Source organism: Panthera pardus, unplaced genomic scaffold, assembly GCF_024362965.1.
Source record: "Panthera pardus isolate Hobbes unplaced genomic scaffold, ASM2436296v1 HiC_scaffold_16, whole genome shotgun sequence".
Lineage (NCBI taxonomy): Eukaryota > Metazoa > Chordata > Mammalia > Carnivora > Felidae > Panthera > Panthera pardus.
Genome location: NW_026526721.1, coordinates 69555538 through 69569138, shown reverse-complemented (window position 1 = coordinate 69569138; position 13601 = coordinate 69555538). Strand labels below are relative to the sequence as shown.

Here is a 13601-nt window from a genome sequence, read left to right as displayed (position 1 = left end):
TTCTGGCTCCAGAGTCTAAGCTCTTAATCATCATGATATATTGCCTCTCAATCCAGCACAAACACAAAACATATTTTTTACAACTTGCATATCAGTATGTAGCCTAAGAATCAAAGGCTCTTAGCCAGGGCGTTTCCTTATATAAAAAGAATTAAGTTAATTCAGAAAATGTAAACAGAAGCAAACAACAGGAGAGAGATGAAATTCCTTGTCCCAGAGGTTTCTCATAAATCCTCTTAAAACAAAAAGCAGTACACTCTTCCTTTCACAGGGTGTGAAAGGGGAAGGGGAGGGGGGTTTAACTGGCAACAAAGGAGTTGTGAAATCCTGAATGTTCTTTGATGGAGGAACCCCACTTCTAGGGATTTATCCTAAGGAAGTAATGATGGGTGTATGCTAAGACTTAACTATAAGACTGGCCATTACAATATTGCTTATAATAGCAAAAAGTAGAAACAAGCAAAAACAGATTGAAAATTTAAAAAAACATATTCACACAAGGTAAAATGTGCATCTAGTGGTATGCTGAGAAACCAGCTCTTTGAAAAAAACAAAAAAAAACCCCTTGATTTGTGGTATCTCATGACATCCCGCCATGGATGATCTCAAGCTACCAATGGTTTAACAATCCACCCTCAAAACCCTAAATATTTAATGATCTCAACCTGGCTCCAGCATTTCACTGAATGAATACAGAAAAAGCATCATAGAAGTTGTTCAATATGTTATGTGAAGGAAGTTTATAATACTACTATGTCGTATTTCTGGAAAAAAAAAATAGATACATGGGAAAAAAGATTAAAAGGCTTATTCAAAGTGTCACTATGGCTATCTCTAGGTAATGAGATTTTATTTTCATTTATTTGTATTTCCAAATGCTTTCCCAACATTTATATATGATTTTTCTAGGAAAAAATTAATCAAGGCTCTTTCCCAGTTACAATAATTTAAAAATGACCTATTTTCAAAGGTATGTCTTAAAATAATTAAAGAAAGAAAAGAAAAATTCCTAGGCCTGCTCAGTGCCTAAGGAGCAAGAAGACTCCTAACACCACTTAAGAAGAGAAGGATGAGTGGGGGAAACCTATGTCCTTGTTACAGTGCATGCTGATCTCCTGAGTAAGAAATCATACCTCTCTGGTTGGGTAAATCATACATCCCAAGGAAAGGAAAGGTGGAATATAGGGAGTGGAAATGTGTAAACCACAGGACAAGGATCAGTCTGGTGTAGAATCTGATTCTGGAAAGATCTATTTCTCCACCCAGGGCTCTTCTTCATCCCTCTTCACTAAACTTTTACCCATTATATTAAATCAATACTAACAATGGTCAATCAAGTCTTGTCTGCAGTGAAACACTGTGCAGCCATTAAAAATGCCTTGGAAATGCCTCTACCTGGAAGGACATTCAGAAGATTAAGGGAAATCAAGTTATAAAGCACTATGTAAGATATGAACCCATTTATTAAGGCGGGAAACATATAGAAAAGAAACTATTAAGTAGTTAAGTAGTTGTTTCTAAGTGGTTAGGATTATGCTATAATCCTAAAAGTTATGCTTTTATATGGTCTTCTGTTTGCCTAACTTGACTTTTTCTGCAGCGAGCATAGTTAGCTTTAAGAGTAATGAAATAAAAGCAGATAATAAAATCAAAACAAAAGCAAAGGAGTTCATGAAAAATGTAGGGGATTTCTAGCTCACTAGTCGCACAAGTGAAAAGTGAGTCTCATAGGGGCCTCCTCCACTTCTCAAAGCAGGAATCCCCAGGGAAGCTGGACATCTTCAGTTATAGACTGCTTTTGCTGGGGCTGGGAGAAGGGGGGAGGTAGAAGGAGGGAGGGGGTCAAGTGGAGAGTAGAAAGAAAAAGAGCAAACAGACAAACAAAAAATCCAAGCCACCTGGAGGGCTTGTTAAAACACAGACTGCAGGGTCTGAGTCAATGGATCCAAGAATCTGCATTTCTATCATGTTCCCCAGTGACCATCCTTCAAGAATTTCTGCTCCAAGTAGAGAGAGAAGAGAAAGAGGCAGTGCACAGGTGTGGGACTGAGGTTCAAAATTTGCAGAAGTGGAGTGTTTGCCATTCTTTCTAACAGCGAGGCTTGGTTCCCTTTTGGATGGGGAAAGGTAACATCCCTTTTTCCATGGGAGCAATATGGAGGTTCTAACGACAGGAGGGCAGATAGTGGGAATGTCCTGAGAGCCTGTTACACACCAGGTGCTGCAGGAGAACAAACACGTGCTTTCAACTAATCCTGCCCCACGGAAAGCAAACACCTGGAAACAGAAATGTTTTATGAGGTACTGTTTCAATCTAGTGGTAGAAGGGATTTCCCTTCCTTTCAATTGGACAGTTTCCTCACTGTGGTCACCAGGAAAGCAAGAAGAATGTGGAACAACCTGTTCTGTAACTGTGATCTTTGCTCTTTTACCTGGCTGAAGCCAACCTGGAAGCCTTCTTGCTGTCTCACAGGTGTGACCAGGGCTTCCCCTCCTTCCACGAGGTATAACACAGAAGGTTACTTGTCAACCAGGAAAGATATCCTCCACTAGTCACTGAACAGACCCAGTGGAGGAGCCAAACTACCCATGTCCGCCATCTGCAAGAAATACGCAAGATACTGGCCAAACCTCAGAACCGTGGGGGCTGCTGTGGGCAGCAGGTGATGATTTTTATCTAGGCAAAAAGAGTCTAAAGAAGACTAGCAAAGAGGTGCCTGGGTGGCTCAGTCGGTTAAGCATCCGACTTCAGCTTAGGCCATGATCTCACAGTTCATGGGTTCGAGCCCCACCTCGGGCTCTGTGCTGACAGCTCGGAGCCTGGAGCCTGTTTCAGATTCTGTCTCCCTCTCTCTCTGCCCCTCCCCCACTCACCCTCTGTCTCTGTCTCTCTCTCTCTCTCAAAAATAAATAAACATTGAAAAAAAGAAGACTAGCAAAGCTTTGCATATGACACATGTGCAAAAAATGTTAGCTGAAGTAAATAGAAAAATGTGTGTCATTAGATTGTTAGCCAAAGTCAAAGGGCAGGAAAGAAGAAGTGATGTGTTTTTATATCAGGTGGGTCCTCAGGATGTGAATTTTAATATTAGTGTAGTTATGCTCCAATTCTTGTACCTTGTGCTCTCGCTCAGAGAAGAACAACTCAGGGATGCTTAGTGTTCTTGCCAGTATCCTTTTGGGAATGTTCTTCCATGTAACACACAGATTGTAACACTAGGAGAGTTATGTGTTTCTTTTTAAAATTGGTTTAATAGAAGGAAGGAGGAGATCCCTATCATACTTCTACATCACAAACTTTCTTTCCCACAGTGATGATGCCACAGCATTGAGGCACAGCTGACAGTGGTTTGAACCAAGAGCGTGAAATTGCTTAGGAACGTAGACTTATAGTATTACCACCCAGAGGACTGACAAATATTTAGGTGGGAGTCCCATTGGGATAGGGTCTATGTCTAGCAATGAAATTACTGTTACCATTAGTAGCTACCTTTTTTAAACCACTTTATATGCCTGGCGTTATGCTAAGCCCTTTACATACATTTTCTTAACTCATCCTCACAACACCCAAATGGGGCCAGCACCATTATGATTCCCATCCATTCTCCCCCAGTACCTAGTGCAGGGTTGGCAGGCAGTCAGCACATAAACATCTGTCAAATGAATTGAAACGTTGTGTGTTACATAAAAACCAGAGGCACTCAAAGATAGAATGATAGGAATGCATTTCATTGGTTCATTTCCACCTGAAAGGGCACATTTCAAGAAAAGGGATAAGAAAGGAGAAAAGGGACCTTCTGAAAAAAATTGAACCAGAGGGAAAAACACGAACAGATATTTATCAAGAACATGCACACAAGCTGGTTCGGGTCAGGGATGTGACAGCCTTTGCCTTCTGTGGTCAGGATAGCCCTTCAAATAGCCCTCCAAGCTGACCAGACAGGTCTAGTTCCAAATGGCTCCAGGCAATGCAGTCATCCCACAGAACTATGGATAATCCACAGCCAACACCTTAGTTCCAGTTTAGGGACTGCCTCTACCCTTCTCAGCTGTCTCGACCTCACCTGTGTCCACACCCGTGAAGACAGTAACGGAGTTGAGGAAAGAGCGCAGGAAAAGGGCTCTAGTTCTGACCTGTTAGTAAGTGGCTATATCTCAGCTTCCTCCTCTATAAAAGATCTATTCAGTGATCCCCAACTTTCCATGATTTAGACCCTTCTGTTCAAGAAGCCCTCCCTCTGGTTTCAGATCCATGCTTTTTGTAGGGCCCTCCTTCAGGAAAAATCTGGGGTTTGGTCTGAAGGAGAGGGCAGCCACTCACTCACTGAAAGAGGAGAAGCGCTTCAAAGGATAAGGAATATTTTTAGGGCAGAAGAGTACAACGGCATCAAGATTCTTGAGGGGAATGATCACGAAGTAGAATATCAGTAACCCTTCTCCAGTGTAAGATATGTCTATAGTATGGGGCTCAAAAGTGAACCTCCAATGTTCACTTTTATTTGTTAACTTGAAAATTTTTTTTTAATGTTCATTTATTTTTTGAGAGAGAGAGACAGAGACAGAGAGAGAGACAGAGTGTAAGTGGGAAAGGGGCAGAGAGAGAGGGAGACACAGAATCTGAAGCAGGCTCCAGGCTCTGAGCTGTCAGCACAGAGCATGATGTGGGGCTTAAACCCTCAAACCATGAGATCATGACCCGAGCCGAAGTTGGACATTTAACCAGCTGAGCCACCCAGGTGCCCCTTATTTTTTTTAACTTTAAAATAATTTTTCATAAAAACATAGTTACAGAGTCTGAATTTTTGCTTTTTTATCTCATGTTAGGACTTAACCAACTTGTAGCACATGGAACTATGGGGGTGATGCCTACGGCATTATGGGTGATTACGGGACCCACAGCTGTACCAGGGGAGAGATATTTGGCTTCCATTTCCAATTTCCACTTCATCCTACCAAACCCATACACTGCCATTTCTACTAGGGACATTACAACTGGCACGAAGTACTGTTATCCAGGTAACCATGGATGTCCTTCTTCCTAGTCCTTAGAGAATCAGATAGGGGAAGGGACATAGGAAGGATTTGGGTTGGGGAGAGTAGGTATGTGTGGGAACTCTCCTTACATTAGGAAATCTCCTCAGGAGGCAGAAAACCTGAAAGATACACTGGAAAAACATACATGCTAAATGGTTGATGCAGTTTTCTTTGTGATACAGGCACTTCCTGGAAGATGAAGAAATGAAAGGGTATGTGCATTAAGGTCCCAAGAATTTTGTGCCTTGAGTGGTGAGTTAAATCTGTAATAGTGAATGTTACAAGGGCTGCTCTTTGGGGCACCTGGGTGGCTCAGTCAGTTAAGCGGCCGACTTCGGCTCAGGTCATGATCTCGCGGTCCGTGAGTTCAAGTCCCGCGTTGGGCTCTGTGCTGACAGCTCAGAGCCTGGAGCCTGTTTCAGATTCGGTGTCTCCCTCTCTCTCTGACCCTCCCCTGTTCATGCTGTATCTCTCCCTGTCTCAAAAATAAATAAAATGTTTAAAAAAAACAAAAAAAAAAAAAAACAAGGGCTGCTCTTTGAGGTTACTAGCACCTTTCTAAAGGAACTTGATGTCATGCTTTCACACATTAAATTCAGTTTATAAAATGAGCTATATTAATTTATGGGCCATAGAAAAGACAGTCACATCAAGTCATAAGGTCCCTGTCTAGTGATTCTGAGAAAAGGTAGGGGAAAAAGAGAGCTAACAGATGATGATGACGTGGGATGCCCTGTGGAGCCTCATAGCCCTTACCCAGGCCCCATGACGTCAGAGTCAAGCTGGAACCCAACTGCCCACGTGGTGAAAAAGCCATGGGAATGTGATCCCAGCATCTCCCCTGTAAGCTGATTCAGTCTGCTTACGTCACCACTCCTCTCTCTCTTTACCTCTGAGATAGACTCCTAAACCTGGCACTTGCAGCATGAATGGGGACACACAATGGCAGGAGGGTTTGAGATGCAAGGTCAGTGATACAGTAATAAATATAAATAAATCCTGCACACACTGTGGAGAAGCAGAAGAGGACAGCCATCAGGAAGGATTTCCAAGAAGGGCACTTTTGTCCACATACTCAAAGTTAATTACAAGTGGACTAGAAAATTAAAGGCTCTAAAACTGGCTTCCACCTAGCAAGGTCAGAAAGAATTTCTAGGCTCCATGATCTAAGAAGTCACAAATTTCAGTCTGCAACACAGAACTTAGCAACTTCCCGGTGATTTGAATTCCTTTTTGTCTCTGAAACAAGGTGCTTTTTAAAAATTTAAGATAACTGAAGGAGAATCCAGAAGTGACCCACTTCTTCAGGCTTAAAGGAAAGTCTAAATAGCCTCTCAGCAATCCTGAAACTTCTCACAAAGTGTGACATCAATGATTAATCAGCTTTCGGACGCACACATGCTATTATCTCACGTGTGGCTATTTTTCACTTTCAAAAAGGCAGTTATAAATGTATTTGCTGTCTTTCTTCCTTTGCACCTGATGTCTATTTCCAGCCTATCCCTGGTCTTCAGTTTTTCTGCTCTTCAACACCAGTTTCAGGGTAGGGAAGAAAGATCACCTCACATCAAACCCCTTTACCATACTCATACTCAGTAGAGCCAAAAACCGGAAGAGAAAACAGATAGTTGATTTCCTCACTTTTCCAAGTCAAAAGACAAGCTCAACTAATTTCACTCATGTTTTTCTCAAATACGATATTTAAAAACCACACAGGTATATCACTAAAACCTTGACTCACCCTTGTGCTAACAAGTATAGCCACTTAGGATCCACCCAGGGAAAGTCCAGGATGCCTCACTTAGCTTTGGGTCGATCAAAAATAACCAGAACATTCCAATTCCTCTTTTCTTCGGACTTTAGAAGGACTTGGCTTAGACTTTCCTCAGCCCTTTGAATTCTGAGTGACTGGCAGCCAGTTGGGAAGGCCCCTTGACTTGGGAACCTTGGTTCTGACCCACTAGCTTCAGAGTGCAGCTACTGGAACAGCAGGAGCCAAGTTCTCTGAGGAGAGAGAGAGGCCAAATAGCCAGCTGCCTTTATTTAAAAGGGAAGCTACCTTTCAATTGTATGAAGTCTGTACAACCAGAGAAACTGGTTCGGCTGAAAAGAGAAGCAACCGTCCCTAGCTGTGCTGCCCTCCACTCCAGTCAGCCTCTCAGATTTCCCTCGGTCCTGCTCTGTGTTGCAACTGGGCGAGCTTTCTCCCACAGCGTTCGGGGCTCTGTTCAGGCTCAGTACAAGACTTATCTTTGCAATCTGCTTCCGAATAGATGCCTCCAGTCTGGGTGGAGACGCAGATCTCTCTTTTCTGTTGGAGCGGACCTAGGGAGCCTCGGGGTAGTGCCCCATACCTCAGATATAACCACCCTGCCACTGAGGCCAGGAGTTCTTTAAAGGGTGGATATCTCAGCTCCCCCTCCCATCTTCCTCATGTCTCCCATCTAGGAAAGAGTAAGGAGTAAAGTGGAAGAAGGTGACGAGGCACCCACTTCTGTTACCCCCCTTTCTCCTTTTATGCTGCTTTCACTGCTTGGGTCTTTGGCTTCCCTCCACCTTCAGCTGAGGGTCAGTGGTGTCCTGGAGCTCTGGCTTGGCTCCTGCAACACCCCCCTTCCCTCTCACGCCCCTCTGCCAGCCACAGAGCCTGCAGCCACAGCTTTCCCAGTCCTGCAGGCAGGAGGTGGGCTCCCCGCCCCACCCCTACTTCCTGGGCCTGGGAGCTGGAGGGGAAGCGGGGGCAATACACAAAGCAAAGGGTTGCAAGACCCCAGGAGAATTCCTCTGCAGGGAAGCTGGGGCTCCCACACATCTGGATTCAAGCAGGCAGCTGCAGGAGCTTTAGAAAAGCACTGCCCAAGTTCCCGAATTCTGCCTTTTGACAGGAAATGGGCTCCCAAGAAATCCTGCTTGGAAACCCTTCCCCATGAAAGCAGCCCAGACTGCAGAGCAATCCCACCCACTCAGATTCCCTTTGGTCATTTCCTGCTTCCTCTCCTTTCTAAATGTCCCTTTCCTTCAATTCCCAGCCTTGGTTTTGAATGTTTCTGAACTAGGCTCGGATGCTGGTGAGGGTCCCCGGCCCTCGAAGGTTCCTTCTCCATCTGAATTCTGGCTTTTAGAGCTGGCTACCACACAGTTTCAGCCTGTTCTAATTAAATGCAGAGACTGAGAACCTAATGCTGGCATTATGAACCTTAATGACTTGGGAAAAGGTCCTTCAGATTTAATTAGTTTTTGTAGCCTTGTATCAGCTCAGGATGAGGACTGTGTCAGGTCTCTGTTGTATGTGGCGTAGATGATGATGAATGAAGTTTATTTATCAGTAACTCAGAGAGAAAGCTGCATCCGGACTTTGTCAGATGACGATGGCGATGGAGACTGGGGCACTGTAAATTGGGGTGGAGGCAAGAGGTCCAATAGGCGAAATTTAAAAATGGCAAGTGTCCAGTGAGAGGCTATATTCTCACTTCTAACCACACAGAAACAAAATCTCTCTTCCCCCAGCCTCCAAGCTGAAGTGTTAAAGTGTCAGGGACAGTTTTAGGAACATATGTCAACTCTGTCTAGGAAACGCCCGATTCCTTTTTCAGGTGAGGCTCCACAACTGATAGACCTCTCTGTGAACCTTCTCACCATTTTGCTTTGCAGGCTGATTTTGGGGAAATTAGTTGCTTCCTGCAATCTCCTCAACAACATTAAAATTAGCAGAATAGTTAAATACAGCCCTAATTGGGTACATAGAGAGTTCTTGGTTAATTAATGAGCGAACCTCGGCCCAGAGTTGCACACCCAGCTGGCCTGCGAAAGCCCAGGCAAAGAAAAGCCCGCTCCAGTCCCCAAAGAAAATTGTCACTTGGCAAAAATAGTTCCTAGTGTAGAGACAAGTGTCAAATACATTCCTATAGCTAGGAGTCACTCGTTAATCCTTCCGCTGAGATCCATATGTAAATGAGATGAGGGAAGTGCGACTCGGCCACTACTGGGACGCACAGCTCCAGAGGGCCTCCTCCCCATCCCCCCGCATACCCCCCTCCCCCCCGGCAGGCTGGAGTCCTGACATCCAAAGTCGCTGACAAGTAAGTAACTGAGTTGCCAAACTGCAGCTCTGCCTCCGAGTCCGAACTTCCCCGCGAGCGAGCCCGCTTTCTGCTAGGGAAACTGACGCGACCCCCCTGGCCGGCCCTCCCATCCCCTCCCTCACGCCCGCCCACCCCACCGCCCCGCGGTCCCGGGCTTTGCTAAAAGAAGGCGAGAACGCAAACAGCTACTCACCTCTGCACGGGAGGCAACAGCAGCACTTGGCAGCAAAGAGCCACCCCCAAGAGGGACCTCGGGTGTAAGCGCGGTCGCCGCCCTTCATGCTGCCGCTCGACCCCAGCGCTCCGGCATGGCCCGGGCCGCCAGCAGAGGGTGGGAGCGCGGCGGGCAGGAAACTTCAGCGCCGCGGCCGCGAGCCAGTTCTCTCCCTCCTCCCGGCCGGCCCGCCCGCCGTCCTCTCCCCGCAGCGCGGCCGCCGCTGTTTCTGGGAGCCACAGCCACCTTGGGGAGGAGGGGCGGGGTGCCGGCCTGGAGGGAGGGCCTAAGGGGGCGGAGTTCCAAAGTCCAGCTGTTGGCCGGAGTCTCCGCCAGCGGCTCTGCTGTGACCCTGGGCGAGCACTGGGGGGGGGGGGGGGGGGGGGGGGCGGTCTGGGGTATACCCCCGCCTCCGGCACACAACAGGTGTTTCTCCTCGTGTGCAGCTTCCTCTCCTCAGCTTCGGTTTAACATATACAACCAGATGAGGCCAAGGAGGTGGGGCAGGAGCAGATTTAGAAGGCTCAAGACCCAATAATGCCTTTTCTCTAACAGATTCACCCTCTCCTTCCCCTCAGCCTGGGAAGGAGGACGTCCCCTCCGCATTGAAAACACCTTCACTTAACCCTCCCCTTTCCCTCCTTTCAATAGTGAATGCTAATAATGATAATAGCGCCGGATTTTTTTCTAGGCTCCGCGCCCATAATGATGAAACCCAAAATTCAAAGCTGTTTTGTCGCCTGCTAACCGTTTGACTTTAGGCAAGTCCCTTCACTTTTTTGATAATCAAATTCCTCATTTAAAAAATAAAAGGAGAAAGAGTTCTTATGTTACAGGATTGCCAGTAGAATTTTAAAAGACATGTCCACGCAAATGCCTGTTAGATGTTTAAGAGTCCCATCCCTCCAACCACACCTAATGGGTCTACCATTTCTTTACTTATTTCCCTAAGCTTTTCCTTTAAAGATATTTTTCATATTTAAGGACATATATCCCTCACTCGCTCCGTGAAATCCACCTGGATCACATCCACTGGACCTTCCTATGAACCACTGTGTTTATCACTCACGGGTCATCTCACCCATCCCCTTGTGTCCAGATTTAGGAAAAAGGAATTTCTGGAGACATACAACACTCATAGAGAGGGCCCATTGATCAGAAAAAAGGGAGATCTGTGAGAGGAATCAAAAACAGAAGGTGATCACTCAGGTAACCAATTCCCACTTGCAAGAAAGACAGCCAGGGGACAAGCCTTTTAGAAGTGACTGGGATCTGGGGCTTCATTTCTCAATTTGAACCATGTTTAGATCCAATGCTGCAGCACCTGCCACATGGTTGGAACCCAGTAGATGCTCAGTAAATAACAGCAGCACCACTTAATGAGTAACAGTGGCTACCATGTATTGAGCATTTATTTGTGCCAAGCACTCTCCTAATTGCTTTGTACACATCAACTCATTTACACACACACACACACACACACACACACACACACACACACACACACACAAACACACACCCCTTAAAAGGAAGGGTCCTCTTTTATAACTGAGGAAGCTGCATGAACTATGATAAGGCTTTGATGGTTTGGGCCTAAAGAGAAACTCTAAAGAGCTTCACCCCATAGAAACAGTAGAACCTAGAGTCAGAATCTAACTTCTAGTTTTGCCACTGCCATTTCCTTGATAGCCTCTCCTGGCAAGGGTTATATAAGAATCCCATCGTTGAGCAGGAAATATGCCCCCGGTAATCCACATACAAAACAGAGAAATAAAAGTTCAAATTGCTCATGCACCCTGCACCCCAGATTCCTGATTCACTGATCATCCTATTGGTCAGTCTCATCTTGCCAGCCTGAATGACTTCAGGATCATAGTTACCCTGGATTCCAGTTCTGACCTGTGGCAACCAACACATACTGTTGTCTAGTTCTCTCTTAAGACAAAACCCACTTTGCTGTCCTTTCCAGTGCAGAGCAGATAATTGGCCAGGACCTCAGCCCTTCTAATAAAGTGAGCTTTATTTGCTTGTGATCCACTGCATGGGGCTATGATATGATAGTCTATATTTGGTCTATCTACCTAATCCACCTCTCTGGATACTTCTCAGGCATTCTGACAGAAATTGAAAGATGTTTCAAAATTGCTTGATAAACACTTTTTCAGTTAAATCTTCCTTCTGGGCCTTTGTGTTCAGGTTACCTTGATCACTTTTCTGTCATAATCCTTTGCAAGAGGCTGATGACATCATCTTGCAGAAACTGGCTTGAGTTAGATGTTTGTGTGAGACCCAGCCTTTACTTCAGAAATCAAAGCATGAGCAGGCCCTAAAGTAGTCTTAGTCTCCAAGAAAAGAATCCATCAGACATATTTCTACTGGTCCTTATAACCCAGGATCCATCCTATTATCGACACAAAGATGTAAAACCATTAGGAACACCAGCCCATCTTAAGTTAATAAAGTCAACACATCCAATGGAGATTCATTCTGGGGTTAGCACCAATAACTCAGTAACCAGTAACTGCCAGCCTCAGTACACCAGTGATGTCTACAACCTGACAAGAAAGTCTTGAACACAACTGAGACAGACTGATTGCAGACCTATTCAATAATTCAGCAAGTACTTACTGAATGCCTACTATGTGCCAGGCTCTGTTCTAGGTAGTGGGTCTACATTGGTGAACAAAACCAATCCCAGCCCTGTGGAGCCAGCTGTTAAGACAGACTCACCAAGAATGTGAAAGAAAAGGGAATCAACATCAGATACCTAAGTTTTTTTTTTTAATTTTTTTTAATGTTTATTTTTTAGAGAGAGGCAGACTGCAAGCAGAGGGAGGGGCACAGAGAGAGAGGAAAACACAGAATCAGAAGTAGGCTCCAGGCTCTGAGCTGTCAGCACAGAGCCCAATGTGGGGCTCAACCCCACAAACCATGAGATCATGACCTGAGCTGAAGTTGGTTGCTTAACCGACTGAGCCACCCAGGCACCCCTCTGACCAAGTTATGAGTTGAGGGATTTAAGAAAATAGATGCCTGCTTCTTCTAAACTTCATCTATATGTTTTATGGCAATGTCCTCAGGACAATTTAAAGGGGATGGTAGGGAAATGGTTATTAAACACTGGTGTCTATAGAATCATCAGAGAAGCTTTCAAAAATTCTAGGCATTCATGTATGAAAAGCTCACAGCTAACATCATACTCAATGGTGAAAAACTAGAAGCTTTCCCCCTAATATCAAGAACAAGACAAAGATGTCCTCTCTCATCACTTTTATTCAACATAGTACCAGAAATCCTAGCCACAGCAATCAGACAAGAAAAAGAAATAAAAGGCATCCAAATTGGTAAGGAAGAAGTAAAAGTTTCATTATTTGCAGATGACATGATACTATATGTAGAAAACCCTGGAGACTCCACAAAAAAACTGCTAGAACTGACAAATGAATTTGGTAAGGTTGCAGGATACAAAATCAATATACAGATATCTGTTGCATTTCTATACACTAATAATGAAGTAGCAGAGAGAGAATTAAGAAAACAGCGTGATTTAGAATTGTTCCAAAAATACTGAAATACCTAGGAATAAACTTAACCAAAGAGGTAAAAAGGCCTGTGCTCTGAAAACTATAAAACATTAATAAAAGAAATGGAAGATGACACAAACAAATGGAAAGATATTCCATGCTCATGGATTGGGAAAACAAATATTGTTAAAATGTCCAAACTATCCAAAGCAATCCAGATTTAATATAATCCCTATCAAAATACCAATAGCATTTTTCACAGAACTGGAACAAATAATCCTAAAATTTTTAAGGAACCACAAAAGACCATGAATAGCCAAAGCAATCTTGAAAAAGAACAAAAAAACTGGAAGTATCACAACCCCAGATTTTAAGACATACTACAAAGCTGTAGTAATCAAAACAATATGGTAGTGACACAAAAATAGACACATAGATCAGTGGAACAGAATAGAAGCCCAGAAATAAACCTATGACTATATGGTCAATTAATCTTCAACAAAATAGGCAAGAATATACAATGGGAAAAAGACAGTCTCTTCAACAAATGATGAAATGGGAAAACTGGACAGCTACACACAAAAATAAAATTGAACCACTTTCTTACACTATACACAAGAATAAACTCAAAATGGATTAAAGACCTAAATGTGAGACTTGAAACCATGCAAATCCTAGAGGAGAGCATAGGCAATAATTTCTTTGACATTGGCTGTAGCTACATTTTTCTAGATATGTCTCCTGAGG

The 13601-nt window shown here is 44.2% G+C and overlaps 1 protein-coding gene across 12 annotated transcripts in view; it reads right to left on the bottom strand.

The window, feature by feature from the left end:
• Positions 1-13601, bottom strand: part of KALRN (kalirin RhoGEF kinase) — a 669312-nt gene that overhangs the window by 111523 nt on the left and 544188 nt on the right. For 4 of the 12 annotated variants that reach the window (XM_019448636.2, XM_019448637.2, XM_019448638.2 and 1 more), the window contains exon 1: positions 9310-9603. The exons of 3 other annotated variants lie outside the window; for them this stretch is intronic. In XM_019448636.2, the coding sequence (XP_019304181.1) occupies positions 9310-9397 (88 nt within the window). In that variant the 5' untranslated portion in view covers positions 9398-9603. Of the gene's footprint in view, positions 1-9309; positions 9621-13601 lie in introns of those variants that run through there. 5 more of the 12 variants (XM_019448629.2, XM_019448630.2, XM_019448634.2 and 2 more) reach the window with 3 other exon arrangements.